Source organism: Podarcis muralis, chromosome 6 (assembly GCF_964188315.1).
Source record: "Podarcis muralis chromosome 6, rPodMur119.hap1.1, whole genome shotgun sequence".
Lineage (NCBI taxonomy): Eukaryota > Metazoa > Chordata > Lepidosauria > Squamata > Lacertidae > Podarcis > Podarcis muralis.
The window spans coordinates 38486511-38506571 of NC_135660.1; the positions used below are offsets into that span (position 1 = coordinate 38486511).

A 20061-nucleotide genomic window follows, 5' to 3' on the forward strand; every position below is an offset into this window, starting at 1 on the left:
CATTTCCCCCTTGCAGCTGAATGAGCAGGGCAGTGCTGGGGGCACGGTGTTTTCCTCACGATGGCCCTGATTTCTGGTGGGGGTGGTAATAAGAATGAAGTTCAGGTGCCAAGATCGAGGGTGACCTGCTATGGCGATTATTTCTTACTCCGGCCGCCGCCGACCTGGCCGGTTGTCGTGAGATGGTCCTGCGTGCGGCCACGAGGCGAAAAAGAAGGCGGCGGCGGCATGGGACTGTGGGCAGCCAAGGAGCGTTCACTTCGTAACGGAGCTGGCAAAAACAGACTCTCTGCCGCCGAGCTGCGCGTTCCCTTTAAATCCCTCCCTGCGCCTCTGCCTCGCCCTCGGAACGCGACCATTCTTTCTTTTCCTTTTTTTATGAATGAAAACGCTCCTCGAAAAAAGTATGTAAATCAAGGCCGCCTTGATTGGCTATATTTCCCTGGAGGAAAAAAACATTAGGCAGTTCATCGTTGCGAGGAGGCGGGCTTAGAACGCACTGGCTGGGCCGCCGCAGCCATTCAGGACCGGGAGGCGTTGCAACATCCGAGCGCCATTGGGTGCGTGGTAGGGTAAACAAGCTGAGACTGACAACCTCTGGCGGGGCCGTGGGCCAATGGGGACGGGGCGGGGCGGGCTCTGGAGGCCGCTCGGGGGCTCCGGCAGCAGCCCGAGGAAGAACCAGGGCTTCTAGCGACTGCACAGCGGCAGCGCGCTAGTTCTATGGCCAGGTGAGGAGGGGCGAAGGCGACGCAGCCTCCGGGGACTGGGGTCGGGATCGGGGCCGGGGGTCCTGAGCGGTGGGGTGCTGGGAGTTGTGGGATCGGCTGGGCGGCCTGAGGCTGGCGGGGGCGCAGGTGTTCGGGGGTGCAAAGTAATGCGGGGGGGTTGTGTTTGGATAAGCTTGGGGTGCCGTGGCTGAGATGGAGGCAGTGATTCGGTCTGCTGGAGCCTGGAGTAAGCAGTGGGGCTTGAACTCAGGTGCGGGAGGGGGCAGCTCTGGGGGCTGCAACAGAGTGCCGGGAGGAGAAGCTACGGCGTAGCCTTTCCAAAGGAAGGCTGCACAGCCGCGCCGCCACAGGCTGCAGCAGGCACTGGCTGTGTCGGGAGGTGGTTGCTGGTGGTGGTGATGTGTTTTTTTGTGAATGTGGGCGATTTTATGAATGGAGCTGGTTTTCTGTGAATGAAGCCTTGAGTGCGGGGGCGGGGGCTGCGTCTCCTCGCGGCGTTCTGCACAGGGCTGTAGGGGTGGGGGCGCCTCTGAAGGCGTTTCGTGAATGGAGCGAGCTGGGAAGTGCGTGCCTTGTTTTTGTGAATGGGGCCCTACGCCGGGTATCTCGTTACACTCTACCTGCTCTTGTTGCTTGCTCTGCCATTCATAAAACTTAAGCCAGATTTGCACACGGGGGAGGGGATGCTAATTGTATTGTTTGGCTGCGTTAAAGGCTTTTCCTAGGGGTACGGGGGGGGGGGAGGCGAATCGCAGCGGCCAGATAGAAAAGCGGATTTAGTACGCGCGACATAATGTTTTTAAAGATGTTGCTTCAAATCGCCGTTTTTGCCATTTTTTTGCTCTGAATCGACGGGGCAAGTTCGGAATGGAAAATATTTGTGTCCGCGGTGATATTTAGGAGCAGTTTGCAACAGTTGGCCAGCTAGGCTAGATAAAGAAGTTCATAACCGATCTCGCTACCACCACCTTTCTCTCGTCTCTCTCTCCCCCCGCCGCCAACCCCATGTTATGAAACGCACTTACTCAAGTTTTTTTTTTTTTTAAGACCACAGATTCTGTATTTTTGAGAGGAGTTCGTAGAAAATATTGCTTCTTTTAAACAGGCCATAAATCTCTCGTGTTTAAACTTCACGGTGAATTTACTTAAGGGATGACTGAAAACTGCCCTTTGCTTAGCAGATTTCTTGAAGATAGCAGCAAAAGTTGCATCAGCAGAACAAGGGACCGAGCAGTTTTCCATTTCGCGCTGGGTCTTATGCCAACCTAACATGGATATTTCTTGCAGTGTGTTTTTAAGCTTTCGAGTAAATGATCCGAGATTTCCTTGGCAATCAAAGGTTTAGATCAGCAAAAAAAAAAAAAAAAAAAGCTACTTCAAACAATGCTTGAATGGCTACAGTACTAAGCACAGTTTCTGGTGGCATTGAAATCAAGGGATCTTTTCGGTTTGCATTGGTTAGGCGTAAGTTAAAAGAGCATTGGCTCTCTTTGTAACCTAGAGGAGTTGCATGCAGATAATTATCATCTCCAGAAAGCCAAGCTGTTTCACTAACTCCAGTCGACTTTCCTGTGCACTTGTTGCTATTTATATTTTATCTTTCGACCATGTAGGGAGAAAATGTACTCCAAGCCATGTGATCTCTGCCTTATAATCCATGCCGTTCCCTATGTTTGTTCTTAAGCGGTTGTAATTCGCATTTAGTGATGTCACGACTGTTCCCATAGTAACTCTGTGACATCATGGATTAAAGGTTGGGGCTTTGGTGTGTTGATTTAAAAAGAGCAGCAACTTAATGAATGGATATCATAGCAACTAGCTAGGGGGGGTAATACTATAATTTGTCTTCCTCCCTCCCCCGTGTTTAATGTGTGTTAACTAAGCACAAATGATAATCCTCAAAGCTTGCAGAACATGCTCTTGTGCTGTTAGAGATGGTCTCTTCAGGTGCCTTAAAGGCAGAACATTGTCTGATTCCTCTGTCTTTCTCTTCTCCCTTCCAGCCTGAAATCTGCCAGAACTAGATTCTGAAAACTCTTCTCATCCTGGAATTACTCAATGCTAAAAACGTTCGAGGGAATATTAAAGAATTTGCAAGCACAATGGATGGTTTTTATGATCAGCAGGTCCCTTTCATGGTCCCTGGGGTAGGACTTCGTTTATTTTAATGTGGTTTTGTTTTCTTATCATGTGGATGCCCCCTGCTCCTTTTTACAAAGTTCATGTTGCTTCTGCTCTTTTGTGTTTCTGAACGATTGCCTTTCATAGTTACATTTCTTTGCTTCTACCAGAAACCTTGCACAGATGAATGTCGAGGCAGGCCAGTAAATGACAGAAAAAGGAAGTTTCAGGACACTGACTTGGCTCATGATTCTGAAGGTAGCGAAGAATTGCCTCCTTTTGTTGTTGTTGATGTTTGAAAAAAGCATCTTTGAAGCATCACCATTTTAAGCAGCATGTGTAAAAAGCATGTAAGCAGAAAAAAAATACTCCATTTTTTGTTCTTATTTTCTTTCAGAATTGTTTCAGGATCTCAGCCAGTTGCAGGAGGCTTGGTTAGCTGAAGGTAAATCCTTGTTGATATCACAATTCTGTGTCCCATTGCGCTTTGATAACCTATTGGCTATGATAATTGGTCATGCTTGTCATTTCTATGGAATCTTTTTTCTTTTCTTTTTTTCTTTTTTTGCTATTTTGCAATGTATGACATTCATATTTATTTTGGCTTGTGAGCTCCTTTGTCTTTAGATAAGGAAATGTAGGGTTTAATTTATTAATTAATTGGTGAAAAAACCTTGTTTTTTCCCCTTTCTTTTAGCTCAAGTTCCTGATGATGAACAGTTTGTCCCAGATTTCCAGTCCGATAACTGTAAGTCATTCTCTTGTTCATTTGTCTGCCTGCTGTGAAATCTGTAGTGTCATTGCAAAATGTGTGACAGGTTTTAGTTGCTCCCTTGGTTTTTGCTTCTGTTAATTAAATGTAGCTCCAAAATGTATTTTTGCACGTTTTTTGTCGAATCTGTGGATCTTGACGAGAAGGGAGCAGACAGGAGGTGTGGACACTGACTGTTCTGTTAACGGCACTGCTTTAATTGGCAGACTTAGGATATTTATTTGAGCATCTCTGGGGCTGCCTATTAACCTTGATCTCTGCAGAACCCTTTCAAGCCCCCATGAATACTTCATAATGTAAGAGATATTAAAATCCATTTGACAGCAAGCACAAGAGCACTCTGTCTCTCACCAGCCCTGTGCCTTCCAATTCCCTCAATGACTTTTCTGGCTATTATAGCCGCAGCTATAGCGAAGCTGTGAAGGACAAAGCTTTGCTGGTGAAACTTGAGCAGCTTTAGGGAGCGTTCGTCATTGGCAAGCCAGCAGCTCTGAGAAGGCGGCTAGAGAAGCCGTCCCTCTCGCACAGCACCACCCCCAAAATGTTCCCTTACCTGCAGCATCGGAGAGCTCAGCACCTGGGCCTCTGCAGGCAGCAAGCTATTTAGGCATGCATGCTTTCTGCATATTTTTTGACTGTGATTTGGGGGCGTTAGAGGTTAAATAAAAGCAAGATGATGTTCTGGAAAGTGGAAATGTCACTCCGCATCCACTCAGGGTGTGTGTGTGTGTGTGTGTGTGTGTGTGTGTGTGTAGCTGTTCCAATTGCCACAGAATTTGAAGGGAAGAAAACATAGCCTGCAGTGGAACGGATTCTTGATTCAAACTCTGTCACAGCATGCAGTGGTGTATCTTGTGCTACAGTAAATGCATGTTAATTATTGCCCTTTGATTACTTTGAAGTAAGTGGGAAGCTTGCCATGAAAGCTTCCTCAGACGTGTGTGTGTGTGTGTGTGTGTGTGTGTGTGTGTGTGTGTGTTTTCTTTCCTCCTCCCTGAGATGAAAGGCAGCCTGGAGTAAGAAATTTTCTCTCTGTGTTGACATTCTAACCCAACCCTTCCAGTTCTCCTGCTCGGAGCAGTATAAACTGCAGCCGGGCTGTGTGGGAGGAGATGTTGTTGGCAGAGGCGCGCTCTCTCTCTCAGCAAGCTTTTACGGTTCAGGAGCCTGAAGGATTGTGGGGAAAACAAAATGTCTTCTCCAGAGTTCTGGGCCTCCGCAGCAAACCTTTTGTGAGAGGAGTTCTGTTTGGGTTAAAAAGACTTTTCCTTCTGGCCTGAGCATCCTCTATGTATTCTGTGTTTGTGGCGAGCAGGTCGATGGCAGGAGGGGATTCTCAATGGAAGCTGTTTATATATCAATGAGTAGCTTCCTGCCTGGAATGGATCTAGTAATGCCAAATTTAAATCTTACTGGAACCATGTGTCTGCAGGGGAGACAGGCTTCCCTTCTGACCTGTAGAAGTCTTTCAAGCCACTCAGGCTAGTGAAACCGATTGCCAGGGGTTGGAGAGAGGATTGTTCCCTGTATATAGCAAAAGGGCTAAATTCTGAGCAAAGGTGAGAAGACATATCACTAAAACCTGCTAAAGTTCCCAAAGAGCGAGGGGATCTCCAATATTTACTTTTTTTAAAGGTGGAAAGATAATATGGGGCCCAGAATCTGCAAAGTGAAACTCTGTGGCCTTTGAGAGGCTCAGTAATGGAGTTTGCTGTATAGCACCAGAATAGCTGATTGAATAGATGAATAAAGAGAAATGAACAGGGCATCTTTTGCACTTAAAAGGGTTTCTGGAGCTCTTGCTTAATATGTCATAGATGGATGTATGATGATTCATGGTTTGCATTATTACTGTGGTTTCTGGCACAGAAATCAACTGCTGCATGAGTAACATGCTAATCCTAAACACCCTTAACTTGAGTTCCGTTTAAAATTGGTGCGACTTGGTGCCAAGTAAATGAGTTTAGAATTGGGGCTGGTCAGGAGACAGTTGGTGCTGTTTTGCCTCAAAACGTTTGCTTGGAATGTGTGGTCTTAGAATTAGGACCAGTCCTATGTATTTTAATTTGGATGATGGTGGTGGGTTTTCATTTCTTCTTCTGCTTCCTATTATGTAATTACATGAATGCCTTTACTTGAGTACCCTTGTAGGTGGCACTTAGAAAAGCTAATTCTTTTGCAAGGTCTATAAAAAGCACAATATGTCTGCACACATCTCTGCCTCTGTTCTGACTCTAGTTCTCTAAGAATGGCACTGTGACAAGCTTTAGGTTAAGGGGCCTGTTTCCTATTATTTGTGGGTCTTACTGTCCTATTTTTATTTTTCTACTATTTCTTCCGCTTTAATGAGGGTCTCTTCCAGATGTTGGGTGACATCCAGTGCTGTCTGCACACTTGAGTAATGAGACTTTTGGCCCCCTACTCTGAAGGGTTGGGGGTTGCTAGGGGGAGGAGAGTAAGGAGAAGCCCCACAGCACAAGAGGATGTCTGCTCACACTACCTTGGATCTCGCCCACTGTGTTTTCCAGACAATTGTTAGCGTTTGTTGAGCAGGCTCCAGAAGGCTTTCCTCTATGGTAACGGTTCTGTTTTGGTGAGAGAGACTAATTCCCTTGGCTAGCAAATGACATAATGGTTAGCTCTCTCTGTGTTTGTGTGTGTCACCTCTGACATCGCCAGTGGACAACTCTCTTCCCTTATCCACACATCCTATCCTGTGACAATTTAAAAATGCTTGGGAGGCTGATCTCTCCCTTTCTGTGCCCAACAGGCATCTTATTGCCATTTGCTATTTCAGGGGTTTCTTATTGCTCATATTTTTTACATTTTAAAATGTGGACCACTTTGGACAACTGATTGAAAAAGTGAAATGTACAATGAAAAGAACAAAGAAATGAAGAAAACTTCAATGTTTTTTGAAAGGAAAAGTGAGATATATACATGAATTGTAACTTGCCCAGGGATAATATGATGGAGGTGAGGTTAAACGTAGAGTTAATACATAAAATATCGATTAGAATAAATGATCCTCAACCAAAAAAAGGTGCAGGAACACTTGGGTAGCCTCAACGTGGGAACCCAGCCAAGCTGCAACTCTTCCCCACCCCAGCTATAGCCTGCCATTTTGTCAACTTTCTTTTTCTTCCTGTGGAGCAGTAAGGGTGTATTTTCTCTTGAAGTAGCCTTTGATAACCCTGTGAAGGTTAAAAGGGTGAACAGTTACAACCTTCTTCCTGTACGTTCCTGATAATGACTTGAATTATTAAACAGGCAACTACTTCCTGTGGCTAAGGATGGGTTAGTGGATAAAGATAAAGGGGCCAAGGGAGACAATGGTATTTCAGAGAGCTGATAACAGTCTTGAAGAGGGATTGCGGTTCCTAATGTATACACTCGAACTTGTTTTACTTTATGATTTATTGTGCTGCATCTGGACTTGCCTACTATATTTAAGCTCCATTGCGGGTCTTAAGTTAGCCATCACTAACTTAGCCCTTTGATGTTGTTTAGTCATGTCCGACTCTTTGTGACCCCATGGACCAGGGCACGCCAGGCACTCCTGTCTTCCACTGCCTCCCGCAGTTTGGTCAAACTCATGTTAGGAGCTTCAAGAAGACTGTCCAACCGTCTCGTCCTCTGTCGTCCCCTTCTCCTTGTGCCCTCCATCTTTCCCAACACCAGGTTCTTTTTCAGTGAGTCTTCTCTTCTCATGAGGTGGCCAAAGTATTGGAGCCTCAGCTTCAGGATCTGTCCCTCCACTGAGCACTCAGGGCTGATTTCCTTCAGAATGGATAGGTTTGATCTTATTGCAGTCCATGGGACTCTCAAGAGTCTCCTCCAGCACCATAATAACTTAACCCTATCTTCTATGAATGGGTACTGGCCATGATGACTTTGTACTACCTCCAGTGTCAAAGAGGCAATATGTCTCTGAATACCAGTTGCTGGGAATCACAAGTGGCAGAGAGGGCTGCTGTGCTCAAAGCTCCCATTGTTTTCTGGGCATTTTGCGACAGGGAATTTCATTAGCCCAAGCAGTTTCTGAGCTCTGGGTGCAGTACTGCACCGAAGATTTCAGGTTAAAACTGCAGAGTGGAAGGAAAGGAGGACCTTTTTCTGCCTCCCTACTTCTAACTACTCTCTGAAGACTGGAGAAGAGATCCTCTTAAGAATATGAGGGGGGTGGGCAGGGGAAGGACTAGACCATGTGAAGAATGAACATAATGTTTTAGCTGCAATTCATTCATTTTCAGCTTTGTATTCTTGTTATAAAAAAGCATGCCTAGGCATTCCGTTGTTGTGCCCTTAACCTAGGTTTAAGGTGCCATTTAGCTCCTGGCTTTCATATCTCAGTTTCTAACACTGGCTGTCCTGTGTCCTGCTTGCAGGCTTCCCATAGGTGTCTTCTGGTTAGCCACTCTGAGAACAGGATACTGGACTAGATGGGGCTTTGGCCTGATCCAATGGTGCTCTTTGCATCTTCTTAACTCCCATTGTTTTCAATGGTTCTACTCTTAAATCAGAATTCAAGCTGTTCATCCAGTTAATGACTTTATTTACAAGGTGGCTTACACAAAATCAACACAGCGAAACCTAAGACGAGAGTGAGATGCAACAAAAAACAAATACAGCTTACTTTTGGTAAACTGATCTGGATCAGTGTACACCTGCTTAAGGAATGACATACACTTAGGGCAACACCAGCTTGGCATTTGAGCCTTAATCTCATTGCCTCTTGTCTTTGCAGAATGGATGAGGTCAGAGATCAAGGGGCAAGTTTTTGTATCCTTTTGTATGGGGAATAACATTTAACTTTCGTTCAGAGTCGGCTCATTGAAATTACTGAATGTATGTTTGCCATGGCCATTAATTTTAATGGGGCTACTCTGAGTAAAAATCTGTATAATGCTATTCATACATCATAGGAAGCAGTTCCCTTCTTAAACAACTTTCAGTTCTCTTGAAAATATTGTTGGTCTCTCAACAATGATCTCTGTGTTGTGACAACATAGCTAAAGAAAGTGCTTAGATTTCTGCTGATCAACTCCTATCTCTTTCATCATGAAGTATTTTTAACCACTTCAGTTGGGGTCAATTCACATGAAAGACTATTTTGATAATACACTAGTGCCAAGAATGGGTAGAGAATGTTGAAAACTCAGAATTATGCTTCCTGCACTTCACTTTTTCCTTGGTGAAAGCATATAGGTACATTACTCTGTGTGTGTGTGTGTGTGTGTGTGTGTGTGTGTGAGAGAGAGAGAGAGAGAGAGAGAGAGAGAGAGAGAGAGAGAGAGAATTTGAAGAAATTGGGCAATTGTTTTCTGGTTTGCATCACATCTATTTGTAGACACTCTTTATGGGTCAGAAAAAGGGGAAAGAAGAGCAGAGTTCAGAGATAGGTTCAAAATTGCATGAAAAGCCTTGAAGCATAGAGACTTTGCCCCTTGCCCCTTGATCTCTGACCTCGTCAGTTGTGCAAAGACAAGAGGCAAGGAGATTAAGGCTTAAAAGCCAGGCTGGTGTTGACCTGAGTGTACGTCATTCCTTGAGCAGGTGTACACTGATCCAGATCAATTGGCTTTCCATACCCACAAAGCCACACTGTTACCAAGCAACCAGTTTGTGTGTACAAGTCGCTTAGGAGTTGGGAGCAAGCCGCTTCAGTGTGGAAACCAGGTAATGATGGCTGCACACAAGGTCATGGGCAGGTGGTGGGGATCACGCAAGCAAAGATACGTCCCTGCATAGAGTCTTAAATAGATATCACCAGCTTTCTAACTGCAGTGTGAGGATTTGAGCACAATGCAGCATTGGCAAAGAGTTTGCGGCCGCATACTTTGATATAACCCATGCAGGCGCTACAAACAACACTGTGACTTCTGAGAAGTCGCTTTCCATAGGGAAGTATCCAACGAACACATCCTGTCAGCGCAAGGGTTTCCACTTGTGCAACATAGCTTACCCCCCCCGTACACCCCCAAAATCTGTTCTAGAGGTTTCCCAAGCCCTCCAGAACAGATTTGGGAATGGCGCAGGGTATGCGCAGGGGGAGGAGGGGGGAAGTTCCATTGCACAAGCGGAAATCCTATGCGCTGACGGGACACGTTAGTTGGCTACTGCCCAAACAGATTAGATAATTTGCCTCCTTTGGGCCACAGGCTCATATTTTGACTCTAGTTCTGTTTTTCCAGCTAATGGATGTGTGTTTCCTCTTCTGAAAAGTGTGCGAGTCATCAGACTCATGGTGAAAATGCATATTTCAGCACAGGCCTCCATCAGGAAAATCACATGGTGCAGCTTTTGCTGCACTGTTTTGCTTGAGAGTGTGGATGGGGACTTTCATTCCCATCACCCGCCCCTCAAAAGGATTCCTAGCAACTAGAAAGAAAGCAAATCCAAGGAAAGGAGTATCAGGCCAAACATTCTCCTTGATGCGCTAGGTTTCTATATGCAGGGAGATGTCAGGGGGAGACATGCATTCCAACACGTGATCCCGCAAAGAATCTAAAGTGGTGCAGTCTAGCAGCACCATGTGACTCTGCTGATGGTGTATTCCAGGTCATTCTATTTGCAAAGTTAGAGCTAAGGCAATAGGAGAGAGAGAGACTAATTTTGAAATCTGGACATTCAGGATCAAATGGGACACCTGTCTTCTAAACATCTTTCACCCTCTGAAAGCTTAGCTCTCTGAACTGGCAAACTGTACCATGATAACTTCTGGTGAAAGCGGTATTGTGGTGTCTCTGCTATGGCATCTGTGAATGGGGTAGAGAGCTCCGCTGGCACAAAGCTCTTTGCATGCAAGCTCCTGGCTGATTTCTTGGTGCTGGTTCAGCATCTATTGTTCTGCTTCACTGCCAGTGCACAGATAAACAAGGCAAAAGCCCTTGGCGCCTCCCACCCCAAGCCGCGCTGCATTCCTGACTTCCTCTCTACCTTGGCGTGTTGAGACATAACCTGTAGTTGTGCTGCTTGCTTCTTTCTTTCTAGGTTCTAATTATAGTTAATGTATTAGAACAGGGAAATGAGAATGTGTACTTTCTCTGAGGCAGACACACAACACACACACACACACATAAATATCTGCCTTTGAGGCACTGAGCTCTTCCTCTGAGTGTTGGCATAGGTGTGTATCCCTCAAGTCAGCACCCAAGGAAGGCACTTTAGGGATGGGCTGCTTCTCTTGTTGCCTGGTAAGGCTTCAGAGGCTGCCGTTGCTAGTACAGTGGTACCTCAGGTTACAGATGCTTCAGGTGACAGACTCCGCTAACCCAGAAATAGTACCTCGGGTTAAGAACTTTGCTTCAGGATGAGAACAGAAATCGGGCGGCGGCGGGAGGCCCCATTATCTAAAGTGGTACCTCAGGTTAAGAACAGTTTCAGGTTAAGAACGGACCTCCAGAATGAATTAGGTTCTTAACCCGAGGTACCACTGTACAGTAATGGATTAATATTTAGTGGTTAGGAGGGGTGTGCAAGGAGGGGGGGGAGAGAGTACCTTGGTTTTCAAACAGCTTAGTTCATGAGCAACTTGGAACTCCAAAGCCGCAAACCCAGAAGTAGGTGTTCCGGTTTGCGAACTTTGCCTCGGAAGCCACGCCTTGGTTTCCGAACGTTTCAGAAGTCGAATGGACGCATTCCGTTCGAAATCCAAGGTACGACTGTATTAAAAGTTTCATTCGCTTAGGATGTTTTTACGTGGAGGTGGTGTTTTGTTCCTTTTCCCCTTTGGCTGCTCAGAAGCAGCAGAATGCGTGTCTGTCACTTGCTTGATCAGGATTTCCAGACCTGTCTCAAATGTGCATCTTCAGTGCGGACGCTGCCTGCCTTACTTTGATGGAATGCACACTTGGATAAGTGACCCAGTGGGCACCTTGCTGTGGATTGAGGGGGGGGCAGCATCCCATTGAAAACTTGGCAATTCCAGTAGGCAATGTCTGCCCTTGAACCTGTGTCTGATTTTATGCAGCAGCCCTTTTAAACTGCAACAGTGCTTTTGCTTTCATGGATGGAAGCGGGGAAAGGGAGCTTGTGGTCATCCAGATGTTGTGAGGAGGGACTTCTTTTAGATAAGCAGGATTTCCCTGCATACTACAGAGGCCTCTTCAGTTTGTGAGGACTCCTTCCAACCCTACCCCCATCTCCCTTGTTTGCATCCAGAGTTTCCATGCAGGAGACATCCAATGGGGTGGGATGAGAGTGATTTTTCAAGCTGAAATATTGTGTGGGTGGGACATCAAAAGCCAGCCTGTACAGGCAAGTCTTGGCTGGGCTCCTAAAAGAGTTCATATGGGCAAATATCTGTGAGCCTGTGCAGTGAGGGAGTTGGCAGAGGGATGTGCTATTGTACTTTGTTATCCTCTGTCCTGGGAAAGGTGGTATCAGACTTAAAGAAACCAAGCCATGTTTTGAGGTTCTGCACTGCCCACCTTCCTAGGAGCAGGGCGTTTGGTGTAGTATCATCTGGCTGTCCAGCTGAATCATAGAATCATAGAGTTGGAATAGACCACAAGGGCCATCAAGTCCAACCCCCTGCCAAGCAGGAAACATGAATGATGGACTCCATCTTCCATCAGCTCCAGACAGCATGGTCAGTGGCTGGGAATGATGGGAGTTGGAGTCCAATGACATCTGGAGGGCCATAGGTTCCCCACCTCTGTCATAAAGGGTGGGAGGACTCCTGGAGAGAGAGAGAGAGAGAGAGAGAGAGAGAGAGAGAGAGAGAGAGAGAGAGAGGCCAATAAGAGTTCTGTAGGTTGAAACCAAAAACTGGGGCTGTCTGCAGAAGCTAACTGAGAGCCCATGTAACTTGCGTAGGATGTTACATGACTTAAGCAACATGTTACAGCTTCCAAATATCCTTCAAGAGCTGCCCCTTCTTGAACTCAGTATGAAAGTGCTTTTTTTCCTAAATTGTATGTGTTTCTTTTTATTTGGCATTATACTAGCAACATCTTTTGTCTTTCCTCCTCTGGGACCCCTATTTACTGCTTTTTTTTTCCTTTTGTGAGCAGTTTTTGAGCAATTTGCACCATTTTCACAACACTATAGTCCTCAAGAAATGCCATTTTTCCTACACTGGGGATAATTAGCCCCTCTCTTAATCCTTCCCATAAATGCAGGGGCTACAGTAGCTGCTAATAGATGGAGCTGAGAGTGAGGGCACTGTTAGCATTAAGAGGAAATATTCTGTCCACTGGCAGGCAGCCATTGTTTTGAAGGGGAAAAGTTGATTTTACAAATTATTTTTACTCCCCACCCCCACCCCGGCCAAAGGGCATTTCCGGACCTCACCACAAGTGGGGTTGCACAATCATTTGCAATGAACTCTTTGGAGAGGCTGACTCCCTCCTAGCTATGCAAGGCTGTTTCTGCAGTGTTTGAATTCCTTACATAAACGTTGCCCGCAGCACAAGCTTCTCTGTGCAGGACAGCTGGTCTCTGTTATGATCTTAAGTGTCATTTCCCTTCCCCTGATTGGTAGCGCTCAGCTGTGGGGAGAGAGAGGGGTGTTTTTTTTGTGAATGGATGGAGTATTCCAAATTGGTTGTGAATGGAGGGTGGTGCCTGCTTGCAGATTCTCTCCCCCTCCCTCAACCTTCTTCTTCAATGAATAACTAAGCCCCATTGTGCTGCTGGCAGAAAAACAACCGCTCAAACAACACAGAGACTGTTGGAAAGAAACATGCTTGTGACTGACAGCTGGAACACCTCCAAAGTGAGTTTCCTGCTGTTTGCTGCTCAGCAAGGCCATGCCTATTAGGAAGTGGGGGTGGGAGAGGACAGAGAGCAAATTATAGGGAGTGGGGGGACGGGGACACATTAACACTTGAAATGCCAACATTCTGCCAGAATGGAAATGTATCAGAAATGCAGCTGCTGGTGGTTTTTTTAAAACAAAAACACCAGAGTTTAATGAAATGAGTTGTACTCTTGACTTTTTTGTGTAGCCTTTTTGCTGTAGCCTTTTCAAACAAGCAAAACCTTATCCCTAAAAACAAAAAAAAAAGGCAGCTCAATCCAAGGCACTCTTGGCTCTTCTCTTTTGCCCTCCCGTAGAAAGAAGGATTTGAACAGGTCCAGGGCTCAGCACTAAATGTTCCCTCCCAGATGTGTCCCAACTGCCCCAAAGGAGTGGATGTCTCTGCCCATCTCTGGGAGGCTTTGACAGCACATAGAATGCAGGGAGCTGCTAATTGGCGGTGATGGCTGGAAGCTGTCAGACCCAGGCTATCCTCTCTCACCGGCAATGGCTGTGCGCTTAGCCTTTGTGGAGATAATACTCCACTTCCGACTAAGCCAAGCTGTTCTGTCACTATTTAGGTACAGAACTCTGACGCACTTGCCTTCTCCTAGAACGTCTTCTTTTAGAAATTAATTAGGCTAAGCATATATTAGTTGGTTTAAAAATTATATATAGTAGAAGAACTCTCTGCTGTGGCATGAGGGCCATCGCCAGCCTTCCCTTCATTTTGAGTTCAGCATTTTAGCGGGCCTGGGTCCTCTGAACCGTTCCCCTCCCTCCCCAGTTTATATACCTTCTGGAGACCACTTGCTCTTTCTAACTCTAATCTGAAATCTGCTTCCAAATTGCAAAGTGGCAGAATGCGTGCAAGTTGGAATGCATCCTCTTTGGCGATTGCAGAAGGAGAATAGGGTATAACTTCCATTTCCCTTTGGAGGATTATTTGACTGGTCTAGCCAGGGCAACCTGCAATCTCCCAGCAACTATCCAGTGTGCTCCAAACTGGTCTGTCTTTTTCTTGATGCCCCCACAAAGCATGAGAGAAGGGCCACAGATCAGTGGAAGAGCCCAAGCTTCCAGTACCTAGCATCTTCAGGTAGAGCTGGGACAAAACCCTGGCCTGAAACCCTGCAGTGCCACGACCAGTCTGCTAGATGGACAAATGGCCTGATTCCATATAAGGCAGCTTCCAATGTCCCTATGCTTCATCTGGAGCGAGATATTTTCTTGTGAAGGAAAACCAGGTTTGGTCTCCTTCAGAATACATTCATCCAGATGCTGGAACAAATAACCTGCCATTCTGGGCTTTGTGTTCTCTGCAGCATTGCAGTGAGTAAGCCCCTGCTGTTATCCCTCTGCAGGGGTGGGGAGGAGTATGCTGTAAAAGGCAAGTTCCTCTAGCAGGACAATTATCTGTGGAGTAAAAGGATGGGAGCCAATTAGACTGACAGCTTCCACCAAAACTAATGCTAGGGAAACCAGTGCCTGGAAAACGTGGTGGTGCAATATGGTGTAACAGGAGAAGTGTATTGGGTGACGTTAAGGAATGAGGCTCTAACCTGCAGGTCTCAAGTGTAGCATAGTGATTGAAAGGCACCTGGGAAACTAGATGGAATAATGGATATTATAATAGAAGCTCTTAAACAGACACTACTGGCAACTAATGACACTTCTTACGTTAACAGGAGTAGAATGGTAGCTGGTCCACTGGGGTAATTTTGGTATTTCTATATAGAATAGATGATGAGGGGTGGTGTGGTTCCTTCCCCTGCCCCATCCCTAAATATCATGCCACCTTTTGCAACAATATTAGAGGCAATGACCAAATCTTAGAACTCTAGGATATAACACTTTCTTCTGTTATTTGGGGCTCAGGCAGTCAAGCCAAAAGCTTCAAGGGCTCCCCCCCCCCTGCTGTTGAGATACGTTTTGCTGCAAGCTTTAAAGATCTTGCCAGTTTGGCAGTACATTCCTATATGGGGAGGAGCGTGCTGCCGCAGTTGCCCAGATGAACAGATGATGACAGAAGTGATTCTGATGGCACATAATCTTGCTGAAACAGGAATCTGGGACATTCTACACAATTCTGTTTTAAACCTCGGAAAGACCCATTCTAGCTGAGATTAGGGTGTGTGCTTTGTGCCTGTTGGTTAAAAGCTTCCTGTGGAGAAACTACATTCATGCAGCTTTTGCACAAGTTTGGTACTGCCTTGTGTAGCAACATGGAATGCAAATAATGCTGTCAACATGATGTTCTGCGTGCTTCAGAGATGAGAATGTACCTCTTAAAATGAGGGATCTGATGAAAAGACCAACTTAGCCAATGACCAAATGCAGACATTTGTTGGATTCAGCACTGTGTATTTTTAGAACCAGTTAAGCTGAGAGTTGCTGTGACCCTTGTTGAGGCGAGGTGTTTTTTCTAACAAGGTCGTTCCCTGCTTTGTAATTTATCACCCGGCATTGGCATAGCTGCAGCCCTTGCATCCTCGGAAGTGGACTTCTGTTGCCAAGTCTTGTTTAGGCAGTATAGCGATGTGAAGGATGCATCCCTCTCAAAGGGACATTGGAATGCTAGGAGAGCAAGATTGAATGATCCAATTACAAGCCTAGTTCCCTTATTTCTCTCCATGGAAGCTCAGGACAGGTACTTGCCCAAATTAGCCACATCCCTTGACATTTTTCGATAGCATTTATTTTTGTTGTGTTGGCATAAAATGAGGTGGAAGACACGGAGGAGTTGTGTTGCACTCAGAGTGATCCTAGAAATCCTTCTGTGTGAGACAAGAACAGTTGGTGTGATATGCAAGTACTGGAACTCATTGGTGTGGAATCATTTTTGCCTTACAGCTCTGTATTTCAAGCACAATGTTTTTCTCAAGCTGTATTCCATGGAGGTTTAGTGGAGTTCCATAAAATGCAGCTTGTGTACCATTAACCATATTTCCCTGCAATACGCAGCTTGCAGCCAAGGGCTGAGTTTGTTTCAGAGGCACCTGAGGACATGCCCTAGGCCTAGAATATGCCCCAGAATTCCCTGCAACATGCATGATTACTGCTGGAAAGGAAGGGTGGTTAAACTCCATGGTTCTAACAGAATCCTATTCAAGATGTAGTAATCTGCCCATGTTTATGGTACCAAACATGTACCACCATATTCTCAGTTCCTCTGTGTATACAATCTGGTGTCCTGAGTTCTCTTCATGTTCTGTTCATGCTATCTTGGAATATGCCAGAAAGTGGAGGTTTGGTTCTTGAGAATGAGAAGTTGTAAAAGCCATGCAGAAACAAGTGTTCTGTGACAATTACCACCCCCACGTTCTCATTCATACCCTCCTTTTCCCCACCCTAAAATGCTCTTGCTGCTGCCAGCAGTTAATCTTTTGCTGTTGTGATGCAATGCCTGCTGTATCCAAGTCTAGCAATGGGGGTTTCTACCATTCGCACAGCCTCCATAGTTCTGACACGTTGCTGTGGAAGTCTAAATGCGCACCTCTCCAAGGACAAGTAACTCTCCTTAAGGCAAGGAGAGAGCTGTGCATGCATGCTCATCACTGTGTAGTGCTGTGGCACTAGTACGCACAACTTTAGCTCTGGGGCAGTGAGCAATGTCTGGTTGCATGTTTTTGGTTATTCAAATCCATGGGAATACGGTTAAGTGCTAAATTACATGATTGATTGATTGATTGATTGGTTTGTTTGTTTGTTTTTCTTCCACTTTTAATTTTTATTCAGTGGTACTTCATGGACCGCCCCCAGCTAAGATCAAGAGGGAACTCCACAGCCCTTCTTCTGAGCTGTCTACCTGTAGCCACGAACAGGTGCTCTGTGCTAATTATGGAGAAAAGTGCCTCTACAACTATTGGTAGGTTGGATGAATGGTGCACAGCTTAAGATGCCTTTGGATGGCTTGGGGAAGCATGGAACCTGAACTGGGTTTAGTTACAATTTGCCTCAGTTATGCTGATAAAAACATTAAGAACCACTTAGTTGGGAGCTGAGCTTGGTAGGCAAAGTTGGGACCATCAGGGAAGCAGAAACCAACTTAGATTTGCATTCCATTTCTAGGAAACCAAATACATGCCCATGTTGTAGTGCTAGTTATTACTCAGTATTCAGATGATTTGACTAATGGGCAGAAAGTTTAGACTCCACTCTCCAAATCCTTCTTGTGGTGAACCACATCCCTTGGCAGTAGGTCACACATCCAAAGAGCATCATATGTGCTGGTGTGCATGGTACCTGTGATCTTTTAAACTTAAGATATTCAGGAAGCTTCTTCAACTCTAAAGCAAATGACAGTCTTAACATTTACTGCTATCAGGGCTGAGTTACACCAGGCCCTTTCTCGTGTATCAAAAAATCTTCAAATAGCAGTGGGGAGGGACACATAGTAGATTGCTTGTGTCTTATCTGTACATGCAATCTCTCTGAAGCAGACATGCGTGGCTTTTGCACACAAGTGTACAATAGGTATATACTCCATCTTACACTCATGTAGGTGGGAAAGCCACATTTGAAGCAGCCTGCAGGCATGATTGTGTGTTGATGAGTGGCAGGCTTATGTGCCATTCAGATCGCACAGAATTCTTGTTGGTTATCACAAATGGGGGAAGAGAAAGCTCTCCCCCCCCCCCATGTTTTTCAATGCAGTGAGTTTGTTCCTGAAATAATGGCGATTTTTTTTTATAAGAAAAAGCAACAACAATTGGAAGCTACAGTTATCTCCGAGAAAATTGTGAGCGAAGTGTTTTCAAAATGAGCCCTATGACTCAGCCTGTTTTGTCGCTTGCCTGAAGTACAAAGATTCCCTTGAGGCTGTGAACAACCTCAACTGTTACTTCCTGACAACCATGAAATGCGAACAAGCCAGAGCTGTCAGGAGCAGCTAGCAGAAGCTGTGGAAATGGCTGCTGCCCATATTTATTATGGCCCTCTCTGTCTTCTGTTCACACAGTGCCTACGACAGGAAGCCCCCTGCTGCGTTCAAGCCATTAACTCCGCCTGCCACCCCAGCCTCACCTGCGCTCCAGAGCACCCCCCTTCCACCCCCGCCTCTGCCAGCAGCACCTGCCCAAACCCCTGCCCATGCCCCCAGCACAGGCCCTCTGCAGGGAGCGCCCCCTCCACCTGTCCCTCATGCCCTTCAGGAACCAAGGCAGCAAACCTTCGCTGTTCCCCGGCCGCCTCATCAACCTATTCAGATGCCAAAGATGATGCCTGAAAACCAGTATCCAACAGAACACAGGTAAAGAGAGAAAAGTACATTGGTTCTTTCTGTTTTCTTTTTTAAAAATCTGCATTCAAGGGCATTTTTTAAATGGAGCTAAAATATAAACTTGGCAGCATTGCTGGTGCACACAGATTGGCACACTGAGGTGCTGCGTGTCATTCTTGAGTGCTGTCAGGTGATTCTGAGGGACAAAATCTTGTTGTTATTGCAAAAAGGCATGCGGCTATATCCTGAAGTCATTGAGGAATGCCTTGTTTGATTATTTGGAGTCGGGAAGATGTTCAGTTTGGAATTGAGGCAAAAGTTCATGACTTCAGAGCTATGACTCATAGCTGAATTTACTTCCCTGGTATCTAAGGAATGTGGCTTTCTGGCAGGCAGCATCCCACTTTCTGGTCCTGCCATCCCAGGCACATTGTATGCTGGATGGATGCTAAATTAGGGTTGCCATATTTCAAAAAGTAAAAACCAGGACACTCCGAAAGTTGTCCTATGCTAAATTTAATAACTGCTGGCACTTTGAATCTTACCATTTTAATATTGGGTACTTAGGACCCTTTCAGTTGCCTTCCTCCTCTTCTGATGTAAGAGGCCAGCCTTTTCCACTCTTCTTCTCATTTGCCTTGGGAGAAAATGGCTTGGCTTCTTCCCTTTCAGGAGTAACCTACTCCTACAAGAGACCATTGTTTCAGCTTTACAGAATATGAATTCATCAACAGTCAGGCCTGTCTTTCAAACTGGAACACACCATTTCATTTATTATTAAAGATTTATGTCCTGCGCTCTGATAAAATGGAAATAGAAATAAAATTTAAATAGATAAATAGATAAATCTGAAATAGATTCAATTCTTATCTTTTAATAGTTTCTCAGGGGCTTATTTATCCTGCTTGTATTCACAGTGGCATTTGCCATCAATGAAACCCTCATGTGCTTGGTTGGTTTTGTTTTTCCAAAAAAGTTCTCTAATCTCCTTTTCCTTTCCTGGTGATTCGTTGATCCCCAAGACAAAACAGTGCCCTGGTTCACACAACACGCTAAGCCAAACCTTGGTTTAGCAAGACTGTGTGGGCTCCGGGAGAGGCCGTTTTGCTGCTCTGCCATACTGCACGAAGCCAAAGTTTGGCTTAGCATGTCATCTGAACTAGGACTTTTGGTTGAGCCCTTTCTTCACTAAACACAAAAGGTGCTTCCCTGTCCTGTATTTTACGATTGCTCTCTGTGATGTGGTTTAACTGATTTAGTATATCTGCCAAAAAGATGGTTATAAATCTCTCCCATTCTGAGCCTGCACTGATATTTGCATTGCCATTGATCTTCAGAGCTATCACTGTTTTCCAATTGCCAGCTCCCTGTGGTGAATGACTCCCATTAGATTTAACAGAAATTTGTGCACTTGATATTGTGCAGTCTATGTCTCCTGCTTTCATTCTGTGTCTTGCCTGATACTCCAGCC

The 20061-nt window shown here is 45.5% G+C and overlaps 1 protein-coding gene across 2 annotated transcripts in view; it reads left to right on the plus strand.

The window, feature by feature from the left end:
- Positions 1–632: 632 nt before the first annotated feature.
- The window catches only part of ETV5 (ETS variant transcription factor 5), a 41363-nt gene continuing 21934 nt past the window's right edge, over positions 633–20061 (plus strand). Inside the window, exons 1-7 of one of the 2 annotated variants that reach the window (XM_028730838.2) lie at positions 633–731; positions 2735–2878; positions 3023–3110; positions 3250–3297; positions 3550–3600; positions 17108–17237; positions 18330–18620. In XM_028730838.2, the coding sequence (XP_028586671.2) occupies positions 2834–2878; positions 3023–3110; positions 3250–3297; positions 3550–3600; positions 17108–17237; positions 18330–18620 (653 nt within the window). In that variant the 5' untranslated portion in view covers positions 633–731; positions 2735–2833. Of the gene's footprint in view, positions 732–868; positions 958–2734; positions 2879–3022; positions 3111–3249; positions 3298–3549; positions 3601–17107; positions 17238–18329; positions 18621–20061 lie in introns of those variants that run through there. The other variant, XM_028730839.2, reaches the window with a different exon arrangement.